Raw genomic sequence first — 13,620 nt, 5'->3', positions numbered from 1 at the left:
AAGAGTGTTTCAACTGAACTGTGTTTGTTACTCTTCCTTGTAGGAAGATCGGTAAATCTTCCGATTTTCAGCATAGATGTTGAAAGAGTCGGAGCACGAACTGGGAGCTCTCTGGATCTGTGCTCTGCAGGGAGTCATTTTAATGCATACTGCAGCTGCAACTCTTTGGAACTTGTATGATAATGACTTTACTGTCAGCAGAGATGGCTTGAATAAAATGAAAAAAACTAAAGCGAAGTTCAGATGGTATTATCCTACCATTAAACAGACTTCAAAAAAAGGAGATACATGTTCAGTAACATTCACTATAATAAGAACTACTCTGTAATTACACAGTGAGGCACTGAAGATAAAAATGCCTTTTTTTTTTGAATTATCCACTATTTTATGTGCTAATAATTTTTTTTATGTAAGCTCTCAACGCTAGTTAATTTGAAAATTAATCTCTAGTGCTTCAGATAGATACAAGCATAGAGTTAAAGTCTAGAAAGGGCACGCCAGCCATTACACATTGAGATACAGTGAATTCCCGCACTTCTTAACCTGTGATATAGGACACATTTTCCAGGCCGGAACAGGAAATGAAAACCCTCTCCCGTTAATCAGTGCTCAGCACAAGCAATGTCCACTGCCCATCCACCTCCTCTTTTAACCTACAAGCAAGAGCTCATTCCAAGGGAGCAAAAGTCTTCACAGCCTATGACAGGGAAACCCATCACAAGGAGAAAGCAATGTATTCCTTGGCATAAAGGTGAGAACAGGCTGGTGGAGCTGAATGAAGGGGTCTCTGAGATCCTCTACTTCACAGAATACAACCAACTTGGACAGGAAAAGTCTGATGGATAGCTTTTGGATGTTTAAGCTAATAATTAGGTAGTTGGAAGTCAACCACACTTGGCCTCATGACTATTCTTCCTCTGATATTTCATTGGAAAGCTAACTGAAAATCTAGTTAAATTTCACTGGGACAGTGTATTTTAAACTTTGTGGCAGGAATTATTTTACTTAATGCTATTACAGTGCATTATACTTTGATATTGCATGTTTTAACATGTGAAACAATTACAAACAGCTGCAGAAATCTGAACTTAAAAACAAAGTGCCTACTGTTCACAGTGCAACTTTAGGAAAACTCTGCCAGAACAGACAACAGTTATGCTGTTTGCTGTGTGCTACAACACTCATAACAGGTGACTACTGCATACTGACATTCACGTGCATAAGGCTTAGAATTTTTATTATAATTTATCAATTTTATTCCTAGGCCCAAACTCCTCAGACTCAAGTGCATTTCCAGATGACTAAGAGTTTGTGAATGGTTAAAAAGTGCCAGTCAGCCAAAACCAACCTGCAGAATGTTATAATTCTCTTTAAACAGACTACTTTAAAGCATGATATTCCTCGGCAGCTATTCCACTTAAATTCCCACATTGTAATTAAATTTACGCTTACGGTGACATTTTCCCACATCTTTTTTACAGCATTAGCTTTAGCATGTCAGTCTATTTCATTTAAAATCAGATAAAATTACAGAAATGGGATTATAAAGCACCCTGAAGTTAAATTATTATCCTACAAATTATCTTGTATGTCTTCTTTGGACATAAACAAAATGAAAACTAAAAATGTCATGCAGAAATTAAATATGCAGATTAATCCTTGAATAATTTTTTCATTTCTTTTCAAATTCCTGCTTATATTCTACAGTGGGTCTTTTTCCACTGGTGTAACACAGTACCTTCGAATAGCCACAGTGAGAGCTTCTGGTGAACTAGCACAGGGACAAATGACCTCCTGTCTCAGACCTTTACTTTGGAAGACATTGAGAAATGCATCACAGGAAGAAATAGACCCTAGGGTAAAGGAAAAAAAAAAAATCAGAGGAGAAAAATAGTCTGTTTCCTGAAGTAATGTTATTAAAACTGCAAACTTACTATTGAATATATAGTCTTTTCAGGAAAAAAAGTGCTCACGTCCACTGGGAAAGAAAACATAGCTGCTACAACCATGTATATACAGTTGTGCATGCATACAGAGAATAAAGAGCATAAAGTCTTGTCACTTTACTACACAGATAAGCCATTACTGCTAGATTTATGATAATGAATTTCAGTAGAGCTTTCTTTTATAAGAGGAAGCAAACTAAAGATTTAATTTAGAAATTCAAACGAAACTACTACAAACAAGCACAACACCTATACAGTGGCATCTTAAATAACACAGAGAAACAGTTCATGCTATTAGTGGTCATGAAGTGATCCAGATGTGGTTCTCTAGAGTAGTGTACTTCCCTAAAATTCTCAGTTACTTCTGCATGTGACTGCCATAATTCAGAAGAAATGTTGTGATCCTTTCTATAGCTTAAGGTTATTTACTTCAGTCTTTATACATGACTGTCATGTTAAGCAAAATTGGACTTACTGCAACTTACATTACATGGAATATCAAGTTTGCTTCAGGATTAGCTAAGGAAAAATATACCTTGAAAAAAATCCAAAATTAATTCCTGTTTCACTAAAGATCACATAGTTTGCAGCAGACAAACCCTACACTTCATTAATATTTTAGCCAAGATGACTGAAATATGAAACTTTAAAAGTAAGACAGAAAATACTTCCCATTCTCTACTGGGAATGCAGAAGCATAACTTACATGGGTTTGCACCATCAGCCACTATTAGCATCCGCAGTGAGGAAAGGTTGATGTCTCTCTGATCTCGATGTGCCACCAATGCCCAGTGCATGTCTCTGGATTTTACACAGGCAACTTTTGCTGCAAGAAGAATGGGAAGCTTACTAATACACCATACAAAAGCTGTACAGCTGTATATCAATTTGTACTTTTGATTCTGAATATCAAGACTACTTCTTGTTCCTTACCTTTGTATTGACAGACTTTTTGTATCCATGACAGTGGATTCACTTTCATTAAAGAGTATGGAATACTTATAACATGCATCATGTTCATGACACTCTGAAATCAAATAAGATAGATAGGTTTTATACAACAATCGTGGTAATTACTAATATTGTTATGGGCAGGGGCATTTTTGCAAATCACTTTATACTTGTTTTACTCTCAATGCTGGCCATATCTACATTAAGATGAAACAGACCCTTATTTTCTAATGCCTTAATTAAGGATTAAGACTAATCAGATCATAACTTAGAAGCAGTACTGAAAAAAGTAAATATTTTCCTTCTATTTATACTCTAAGCAATTCACTTCAAACAGGAAAAATAAAAAAAGCTATGGGCAAACAATGTCTGCACGTTTGCTATGTCGGCTAATATTGTCCCTAAGCCTGCTAAACTTCAGTATATATGAAGACTCTCTACTCAAAAGGACAAGTAACAGTAACACATCTACCTAATCCATCTCTCTGAAGATGGAAAAACTACTAACCGTAGTGGGGCACAAATTATTTAAAAGACAGCAGATAGAGAAATTGGAGTGTCAGATCAAGCAGAGATTATTTTAACAGAAAATAAATCAAGGTTTTTTTAGTCCTTCTTCAGGTGGGCTAATTCCAGTATTTTCAACAAGCTAATGAAAAGTTGCAGGAAATTTCGAAAAAGCAGCTGATTGAAGCCAATGACCGATCTCCCAGTCTGAGGCAGTTAATTGCTTTAGTGATTTCTGAGTGTTACTACTGAATGAATAGCCTATAAGTGAGCTGCTGCTTTACTTCTGTTTCTATTTAGAAATGCCTTCTGAGGGCAACACATCTCTGCCCATAGCATCTCAGATTAAATACAGTATCTAGTCAAGTCATGAAACAAATGAAGTTCATACCAAGATTATTACCAAATGAAGGCACAGAAAAGGTCTCTTAGATGTTTTCTATCAACTTCAGTGACAAAGATGGTTTTGTAACATGAGATACTAGTGAGTGTTAGGCCTAACAGATCATTTCTGCTTCAGAAGTGTTATTACTGTCCTTCGATATTTAGAACAGTTTAACACTGCACTGGACTAGTGTACTGGGTCCTTGGGAATCATCATATGAAAGGTCTGTACATCCTACGACCCCCAAATACTGATCCTTCAAAACATGATACCTGTTCTTAAAATGATCTGTGAAGTGTAAGTCTTTTATCAGTCACTGAGTGCAGACACTGTCCTTAACAATAGGTCAGTTGCCTCCCATGTCAACTGAGGAAGATATTCAAACAGCAAGTAGACAATTTATGCAATTTAAAGCATCGGAATGCTTTAATTAAATACTTTAAAGTTAGCAAAACCATCTGTTGGTGGGAGTTTTGATAGTTGGCGGCAATATGGCTATGTCATTGGATCATATCCTTACAGAGGCAAGTACTAATTTAATTTGATTCTGCTATAAAGTCTGATCTCAAAATCATGCATCAATAAGATCAGAATAGCATGGTAAGAATGGGGCCAGAGTACTTTCCATGATGCATAAAAACACATTGGTATCTTTACCGCACTCGTTATGGGTAAGTGCACAAGCAGAGGATCATGGGTTTAAGTCACATATTTTTAGCTTTCAAAGCAGGAAAAAACTGTATTAGAAGAAAACTGTAGGACATCGCAGCTTGTCATAATAATAAGCATATTATGTTAGTTTATTTCCAAATACTCACACAGAATATAAAAACATACTTACTGTAAGAATCCCATGCCATAAACCAACATCTTTCTTGAAATCTAATACATTCACAATTGTTTCAGCTGTCCAACAAAAACAAGAGAGAGTTTATTTTTTGGAACATGGCGTTGGCCCAAGGCAAACCCACTCCAAGGAAGGAAGCTTCAGTATAACATGACTGATGATCTCAATGCTTAACTTTCATAGTAAGTCTCCACTGCGGGATTTATATTGGCTAGGACATTATTTGTGCCTCTCACAAAGATATTTTAGATGTGTATATATTTTCTAAAACCAATGAGAAAAAAAATGAGTTTTTAAATCTAGAAGCCTTTGACACAGATCTATGTAAAACATAAGACAGAAGTCTGGTGAGAAAAAATTACAATTCACACTTAATTTTAAGGATGAAGCAAGAGAAGTGTACTTCATACCTTCTGTGTATCCACATGCCTGGGTCAGAGCTTGGCAGTGCGTCAGCAGTGCAATCCTTGTCACAGTCACCCCAAGCACGCTTCCATCTTTACATGTTTTGTACTAGAAAGAAATACGCAGGGAAAGTCAATGTACAATAGTTGCCCTATTTCCATTATTTAATAGCTATGTTTAAAGTGTTTCCTATGCAGGTGAATGATGGACACATCTAATGAATCTATTTCAAGAAGGCAGCAGTATCAAGGAGTGTGGGAGGCATCTTTTTATTAAAAGACACTTTTTCCAGATAGGCTTTCTCTTTCTGATTGAAGCTTCCCAAGCTTGATATCAGAAATCAATCTGCTGTTTGATTACAAGCATTATGGAAAAATAATTCTAACAAATTGGATCATGTGAATGACTAAAAGACTGGCTAGATTTAGCAGAAAATAACCTAGTTCAGTCTGCTCAATATTCACGTGCTAGATTTTATAGGCCAACCAATACACCTGAGCTTCTCCCTCCCGTGTCTTATAAGGCATGGGATAAGAGCTGACTGTGGAATCCTTGCTGGGTGCTGTTAAAATAATCTATACATATACAGTCTGAAAGACACAAGCTCTTTGATCAGAAAAATATGAGACAGTCATGACGAAGCAGCGTAAAAAAGAGGTGGTAGATCATTGCTGACGATTGCAGTAATTCTTGCAACTTTGTGCAAGAGTCTGAAAACCATCAGTGGCAATTAAAGTAAATGAAACATTTATCTTTTTCCATGATTATAATAATCAGCAAGATGGAAAATGGAGGCATCTCTGCTTCTCTAGCCCAATGTTCTGACTGCATGAAGATAGCAAATTCCTTTGCTCTACTCACTTGAACATACACCCTTTGAATAATCATTTAAATTCAATACTAACTTAACTGAATTGCATCCATGCAGAAGTGGAAAAAAGAATGGAAAAAAAATTAAAAGAGAAAAATTAAACTCAATGGCATCACTAATTTACCCCTCTTGATGCTGGTCTTTTGAGGGGAGTGTGACTCACAAAGCAGTTAAGTGACAGGCAAGCATTTGAACAAGAAGCTCTTTCTTTATCAAAGGGTCCGAATTTTGTGATATGAGAAGCTTCACTGTGAAATCTGCCATCTATCCATCTCAAGGCTAGTGGGTAAGCCCACACTGTGAACGAGACTGAGTTTGGTCAAGGGAAATTTAATATAATATGGTGGCAGTCACAGAGATGACATAAAAACATTAATTGTTCGAAATCTACAGAACCCTTTACTTCTGTGTATGAACCCTTTACTTCTAGTGTATGAATAATGTTTACCCAATCCAGAAGTGCCATATGCAACAATTTGAGGAGAAGATGCATCTTCATTAACTCACCTCAATGTATGCTGTGTCATTGTTTGCATCCTTGATGTGCGGGAACCAGTCACGAGGTGGCTTGGAGAGGTGTTTAGACTCCGTGACAAACCACAACAGCTTTGGCCAGCCTGAGGTACAAAGAAAAGTCAGCTTTTGTTGAGTTTCTGCCGGATGAGACAAGACAGAACTTTTCTCTGCCAGAGCCTTTTTTTCCCAAATGCCTGTGTCACCATTACCTAAACACTGCTTCTTTTAAACCTCAGTGTAGCATGGGAAATAAGATTTTCTAGAACTGCTTTCTTAACATGGCTATTGTGGCCTTCTCAGACATCCCTGAAGAACCAGATAGGCAGTTTAAACTGTTATTGACCCGAATAGTTTATTACCACTCTCTCTTCAGAGGTTACTGTCCCTACCACTTAAGCTACAGGACCAAATTGTACAAACGCTTCTTGCCTACAAGTGTCCTAAGTCTGCTGGTTTAATTTCGCTTGTGGCCACAAACGTTCTCAGCAGCCCAGCTGAGCCAGCAGAGAACTAGATCAGGAGCACTTCTATTGCTCAGCAGCCACAAGGCAGGAGCAGGAATCTCTGCCAGTGACACGGCCGGGGCAATCGTGTCCCAGCAGCCATGGCTGCTCCTGTGGCAAGTTGTTCATCATGGGCCTGATCTTCATCCACTACAACCAAATAAGTGCAATGACTTATTATAGTAAGTGACCTGTGATATGCATGACAAGTAAGGGTTAGCTTACCTTTAAACTGTGGTATCTCCCCTGTGGGGCTTTTAGGCAGTCCTTTATGGCATGCATCACTAGTCAAGGCCACAGTAACTCCACAGCTTCCAAGCAAAAAGCCTATTTGTTGACTTCCTGCATCCTAAGAGATGACAAAATAAAAGCAATACACAGAATTGATTAGAAGTGATTACAGGCTGAAGATGTTACTGTCCTTTGACACATTATGTTGAGAGGAAAAGAGTCTCTCTCCTTTAAGCAACTTCGTTGATTAGCAAAACTCATTTGTACATTGACAAAAGAATTACTCAACTTCTTGCCTGTAACAACATAAATCATAAAGAGAACCGAAGTCATCAAATGGCCACTGCTCTCACATTTTTTCAGAAATGATAATGAGGAGCTGGGAAGGGTGGCTGATACACCAGAAGGCAGTGCCATCCAGAGGGACCTCTGGAGAACTGGACTGACAGGAATCTCACACAATTCAACAAGGGCAAATGCCAAGTCCCGCACCCGAGGAGGCAAAACGCCCTACACCAGCATGGGCTGAGAGCTGACTGGCTGGAAAGTAGCTTTTAATAAACGATCCGGGGGTCCTGGTGGACAAAAGTAGAATGTGAACCAGCAATGTGTTCTTGTACAAACAAATAAAATGGTATCCCGGGCTGCGTCAGGCAAACTATTGTCAGCAAATTGACGGGGGGTAGGGGTAGGGAATCCTTCCTCTCTACTCAGCACTACTGAAGCACATCTCAAGTGCTGCGTCCAGTTCTGGGCTTCCAAGTACAAGACATGGAGGTACTGGAGAGCATCCAGCGAAGGGCCACTATGATAATTAAGGGACTGGAGCATGTCTCCTATCAGGAAAGGCTGAGAGAACTGTGACTGCTTAGCCTCAAGAAGAGAAGGCTAATTGTGGATCTCATCAATGTGAACAATGAGCCAAGCTCTTTCCGGTGGTGCCCAGCTGTCAGGACCAGAGGCAACAGGAATATACTGAAACAGAGGATGTTCTCCTCGAACATCAGGAAACACTTTTTTACTGTGAGGGTGACCAGCACAGGTTACCCAGAGAAGCTGTGGACTCTCCATCCTTGGAGATATTCAAAAGCCACCTGGACTTGGTCCTGAGCAGCCAGCTCTAGGTGGCCCAGCTTGAGCAGGGTAGCTGGAGCAGATGACCTTCAGAGGTCTCTGCAAACCTCAACCATTCTGTGATTGTTCTAGGAAATAATACAAACTATAGATGCTTCCACCTGGAGAAAGCTTTCAGACCTTAAGATGTTATGATGGGAATATAGTGTTGACAGTATCCCTATTTATGCTGATCTAACCTGATTTATCAATAACCATTTCATTGAGTAGTTATAGACACATTTAAGGAGTGCTGCAGTCAGATAGTCAAGTGCCCATTAGAGAAAGTACATTGCGTTTTACTTTCATCAAGGGGATATAGGCAGTGAGGCTAAAAAGTTATGTAATCATTTTCAAGGTAAGCCATAGCTGTCCTTTAAGAGATGCTGTGCTCCTACAGCATTATTTCTGCCTTATGTATAGTGTTCTGTCATGATTTTTTCATGAACTTTATGTCTACCCACTAGGCTCTTCAACAGAGCAAAGCTCCATATGTAAATGCACATGGAAGTATTAACCTTTTCTTCACAGAATGATTCTACAGAAAAAAGCCTACAGAGTCTTAAGGATCAAATTGAAATATCTTTCAAATCAGCCATAAAGCACACTTAACCATGCAAGAAACCAAAAATACAGAACAATTGTCTTAATCTAGTTACTTGTTTGAAGCAAAACTAAATGATGGAAAGTAAGCCTCAAAGCCTATCTGACTAATTTTTAATGCAATTTTTACGTAGTCAAGAGCCATCTAAAATGAGGAAGCAATCAGATCAGAATAAAAAGAAAAGCTCGCTTTTTTCCCATACCACTTCAAAATATGCATAAGGCACCAATTATTGGAACTTTGATAGCTCAGCAAACAATGTGAGACAATAAACTGATCTGTCAAAACTATGCTATGTAACTCCTATCCAGAACTGGCTTTTGCTTTTGCTTGCTATAACCTGAACACATTAAATCAGGAAAAACTGAAACGTACTTTTTCAGGAAGGTAAAATTAAGCTTGTGCATCACTTTTTTCAGTACGAAAAAAAACAAAGATAAGAAGTGTACCCTTTGAACAACAGAGACTACCACTGGTGTATCCATTAATAACATTTTGAGGAGCGTGTTGTTGACCCTACCGTACCTGCACCAGAGGGGCTTCCAGGACAAAAAGGGCTCTGTCAAGCATTACTGTCTTCACAGACTCTTTGTGCTGGCCAGGCCATCTGTATGTTGCAAACCCTTAAGACAAATGGATCTTGGTTCCACATTAGGCCAAACTGCATCCTGGTTCCACATTAGGATGAAGCCTGGCATCTCTACTCTCGGAATCTACTCAGTGAGAGATAGATCTCCTTGGAGATCCCTCAGAAGGAATGGCAGGAAGATGAGGGCTGGAGCGCTCCAGGGAGAACAGCACTCCTTGGGCAAGACATAGCCTCTAAGACCTGCTATTCTAGCTGGTATAAAGGATGGCCATCAGTTTCTTCCTTCTTAATCAGATCCATGGTACTCAAAATAATGCTAATTTCCCACTAAATTAAATCTAAAAAATGGTTACTAATGTATGTTTGTGTACGAATTTCTAACTACTAATTAAAAAAATATATAAATTTCATAACTGAATGTAGCAACTGCATTGCTCTCAATTTTGAATTAAAATTAAAATGTTATTGTAACTGTATGCCCTGTAAAAGATTGCTATGAAAATGCTTCACTACTGAACCAAGAAAATGCAGATTTCTCTAGTAATCAAACTCCTTTTAATGCCAGTCTTTAGAAGCAGAAACTAGTGTAGTAAATTCCATTAAGAAAACTAACGTACACAAACAAGTAGAAAGTGTAGACTTCAGAGCATCGGCATATCATGGCCCTGAGGGATTCATCAATTAAAAAACAATCTGTCAAGCTCTTCTCATAGCAAAACAAAACAGGAAAAGGAAACTTGTATTGACAGTTTGTGTTTTTTAGATATCACAAGAAAGAAAGGCTACGTTTCCACTTAGTCACTTAGTGCCATATCAATCAGTATAGTGTACATCCATGTAAATACTAATCACTCATTTATAGTAGGTCACACACAAGAAGAGAGAATAATATTTAGATTACTGAATAAAATCTACTCACAGGCCACAGCTCCTAATAACAGACTGTCCTACATCAGCAAAACCTCATCTCAAATAGCATTAAAATCTTCACCCCATTCTTTTCTATATCCTTAATTCTTTCATTTAAAAGGATAACATGGTTAAACAACTATGTGACACAACATTACCACGGGAGATTTGAAGAATTTCACCATGCGTGCACAATATCCTGTGTTCTACAGACTTTCAAATCCTATGCCATGCCCTTTGTGTCCACACTTAACCCTGCCTTGCAAGAAAAAAGCAAATCAAGACATCAAAGTAGAGGTATCGTGATAGACACTGTTCCCAAGGCCGTGGAATTTCCAGCTGAGGATCTTACAGGCGAGCTTTCTGGCAGTCTGCTAGTCTGTGTCCATCACTGCCACTTTCAGTCTCAGTCTCACACCTCCTAACTAGTTATCACCACTTCCTGCCTGCTTCTGGTGGCTTCATCCTGATTTAGGATGAAAAAGCTACAGCAGAGAACAGAGACATGAAGAAGGAGTCAACACCCCTGCCCCATGCAGATGCCCTGTGCTATCTGCTGCCCCACAGAAGCAATTCTACTAACTACTCAAGTGGTGTTGAATTATTGCACTGACAGACAGTAGGTGGAAGATCTGAAACCATCTCAACTTGAAAGCCCCTATACAGCCCAGAGATACACCACAACCTTACCTACACTCAAGCACATAAACATGATAGTCTTCACTGCTCCTTATACCTTAGCACGACAGGCCCAGAGCAGTGAGGACCTTGGGCAAAACCTGTAAGCTTCAAAAATGAAGTTTGAGTTGAAAATGCAGTCATTTGTGTGAAGCAGTCAAAGCTTCCATGTGGGTCAGGAAAAAGGCTACTGATTTTTAAATGTATTGATTTTTTCAGTTTTCAGAGACAAGCTATCGGCAACGCTTTTGAGTAATGTAAAATGAATGTGTGCCATGCTGAAAATAGCTTTGTAAGTAGAAAAAAAAAACACAATCCAAATCATCTGCTGCTAAAAAAAAATATCCTCCCTCCCCCTTAAATAAAATCACTCTCCTGCCCCTAAAGGGAACAGATTTTCAGGACTCACTGTTTTGTCAGCAGTATTACTTGCTATTTTGGTAATTTATGCTAATCTGCTACATTGCAACCCCCAACTTGCCACATATGCTTTATTTTGTTGAATTTCATGGGGGCAGAAAAAAGCCTTAGGGAGCCAGTAGAGACCAGGTGAAACAACTCAACCAATGCAGTCCCAGCCGCAGACAGAGAGAGACTTGCCAGTGATGCTCACCGTCAAATCCTCCACAATTCACAGTTTGAAACGACATGTAATGCAGGTGTAAGGCAGAAGATAGAGCTGAGTTATTGTAGCATGAGGTTTGAGACCAATTGCTAACATTGGAACTATCATTTTACATTTCTTGAAGGCACAACACTTGCTGAGGTATGAAAAATGATGTCTGCATAGCTTTAGACTATGTCTGCACACACGTAGAGAGATCAATCTTTCAGATGAAGTGAACCGGAAATCCTCTCTGCTGTAGGTATCCATTCAAAGTTCTCTAAAGCCTTTTATTAAAGGTTCCCTAAAGGTTTTCACCAGTACCTGGAGGTAAATTGTCTTCTTTCTGCTGCAGAGTGTGATAATTCATTGTCAAGATAAAAAAATCCCATGTGTGGTTGCATTTCAGCATGCTGTTAATGTCATTTTTATAGTGCTTTGTGAGAGTATCTGTGTGAAGGAAAACAATTATGATCCTTTCTCCGTGAGCGAGAGTGCACATCCTTATCTAATAAGGAAGGAATGAAGAGGCAGACTATGCAAAGGTTGCCCTGATAAAGGTTATTCTGTTCACCTGCAAATCCCAGACAGCTTTGAAAATGAGAATTATGTTGCAAAGCACTGCAGACTGAACTAATCTTGTTTTCTGTTATGATGTTTATTTGAGCTTCATTCACCCTTATGCTAACAAAAATGTGCTGGTAGAGAACAAATACGGCAGCCATCAGATGTAAAGGCCAAGCCTTTTGAACCAGAAACGAAAAGGAATCAAGAAAACCCCCAATTTTTAAAAGACAAATAATAAGAACTTACAGAAAAATTAAACACAGTAGGTACAACTTTCATAAATAGCTCTAAGATGAAGAAATCGGCCATCTTGTTAGACAGAGCTTTGGTATCTACTTGTAATTTGGAAATGGAATCTGTAACCATGAGCAGTCTTAACATCCAAAAGTCTTAATGAAAGCAAGACAACAGTTATTCTTAGCAGAGGACAGTGCATGAAATGTAGTATGCTCCCTAGGAAACCATTATTTCCTAAACTTGAACACATAAAAAAGGATCTGTGATTCACTGTGGCCAACTGAGCAAAGACCTCCGCTCAGTGCCCAGATGCCAAAGTGTAGGAAGAGGGCACAGAGCAAGGGTAGGATGGGCATAGGGCTTACAGGGGTCCAGCAGTGTGCACCAGGTGCTCATGTGGGTCTGAGGGCACTTATGTTCTTTGCAGGGACTGGAAAACTATGCTACCAAAAAAGGAAATGTATAACATTTACCACATATTTTAAATCAAGTCGAGAAAGAGATAAATTGTGAAAAGATCATAGAATCACTAGGTTGGAAAGGACCCACTGGATCATCGAGTCCAACCATTCCTAACAATCCCTAAACCATGCCTCTCAGCACCTCATCCACCCGTCCCTTAAACACCTCCAGGGAAGGTGACCACCTCTCTGGGCAACCACCTCCCTGGGCAGCCTATTCTAGTGCCCAGTGACCCCTTCCGTGAAAAATTTTTTCCTGATGTCCAGCCTGAACCTCCCCTGGTGGAGCTTGAAGCCATTCCCCCTTGTCCTGTCTCCTGTCATTTCGGAGAAGAGACCAGCTCCCTCCTCTCCACAACCTCCTTTCAGGTAGCTGTAGAGAGTAATAAGGTCTCTCCTCAGCCTCCTCTTCTCCAGGCTAAACAACCCCAGCTCTCAGTCGCTCCTCATGAGACTCATTCTCCAGCCCCCTCACCAGCTTCGTTGCTCTTCTCTGGACACACTCCAGAGCCTCAACGTCCTTCTTGTGGTGAGGGGCCCAGAACTGAACACAGTACTCAAGGTGCGGTCTCACCAGTGCCGAGTACAAAGGGAGAATCACCTCCCTGGACCTGCCGGTCACAACGTTTCTGATACAAGCCAAGATGCCATTGACCTTCTTGGCTACCTGGGCACACTGTTGGCTCATGTTCAGTC

At 39.5% G+C, this 13,620-nt stretch overlaps 1 protein-coding gene across 5 annotated transcripts in view; it reads right to left on the bottom strand.

Moving 5' to 3' along the window:
- DIP2C (disco interacting protein 2 homolog C) overlaps positions 1–13,620 on the bottom strand; it is a 326,524-nt gene that overhangs the window by 76,495 nt on the left and 236,409 nt on the right. For all 5 annotated transcript variants that reach the window (XM_054058185.1, XM_054058186.1, XM_054058183.1 and 2 more), the window contains 7 exons: positions 7,157–7,280; positions 6,420–6,529; positions 5,047–5,149; positions 4,631–4,695; positions 2,880–2,973; positions 2,653–2,772; positions 1,739–1,853 (listed from right to left, as the gene is read on the bottom strand). In XM_054058185.1, the coding sequence (XP_053914160.1) occupies positions 1,739–1,853; positions 2,653–2,772; positions 2,880–2,973; positions 4,631–4,695; positions 5,047–5,149; positions 6,420–6,529; positions 7,157–7,280 (731 nt within the window). The remainder of the gene's footprint in view (positions 1–1,738; positions 1,854–2,652; positions 2,773–2,879; positions 2,974–4,630; positions 4,696–5,046; positions 5,150–6,419; positions 6,530–7,156; positions 7,281–13,620) is intronic.

This window comes from Cuculus canorus, chromosome 2 (assembly GCF_017976375.1).
Source record: "Cuculus canorus isolate bCucCan1 chromosome 2, bCucCan1.pri, whole genome shotgun sequence".
Classification (NCBI taxonomy): domain Eukaryota; kingdom Metazoa; phylum Chordata; class Aves; order Cuculiformes; family Cuculidae; genus Cuculus; species Cuculus canorus.
Note: the sequence above shows the minus strand (reverse complement) of the source record. Positions and strands in the feature narration are given on the sequence as shown.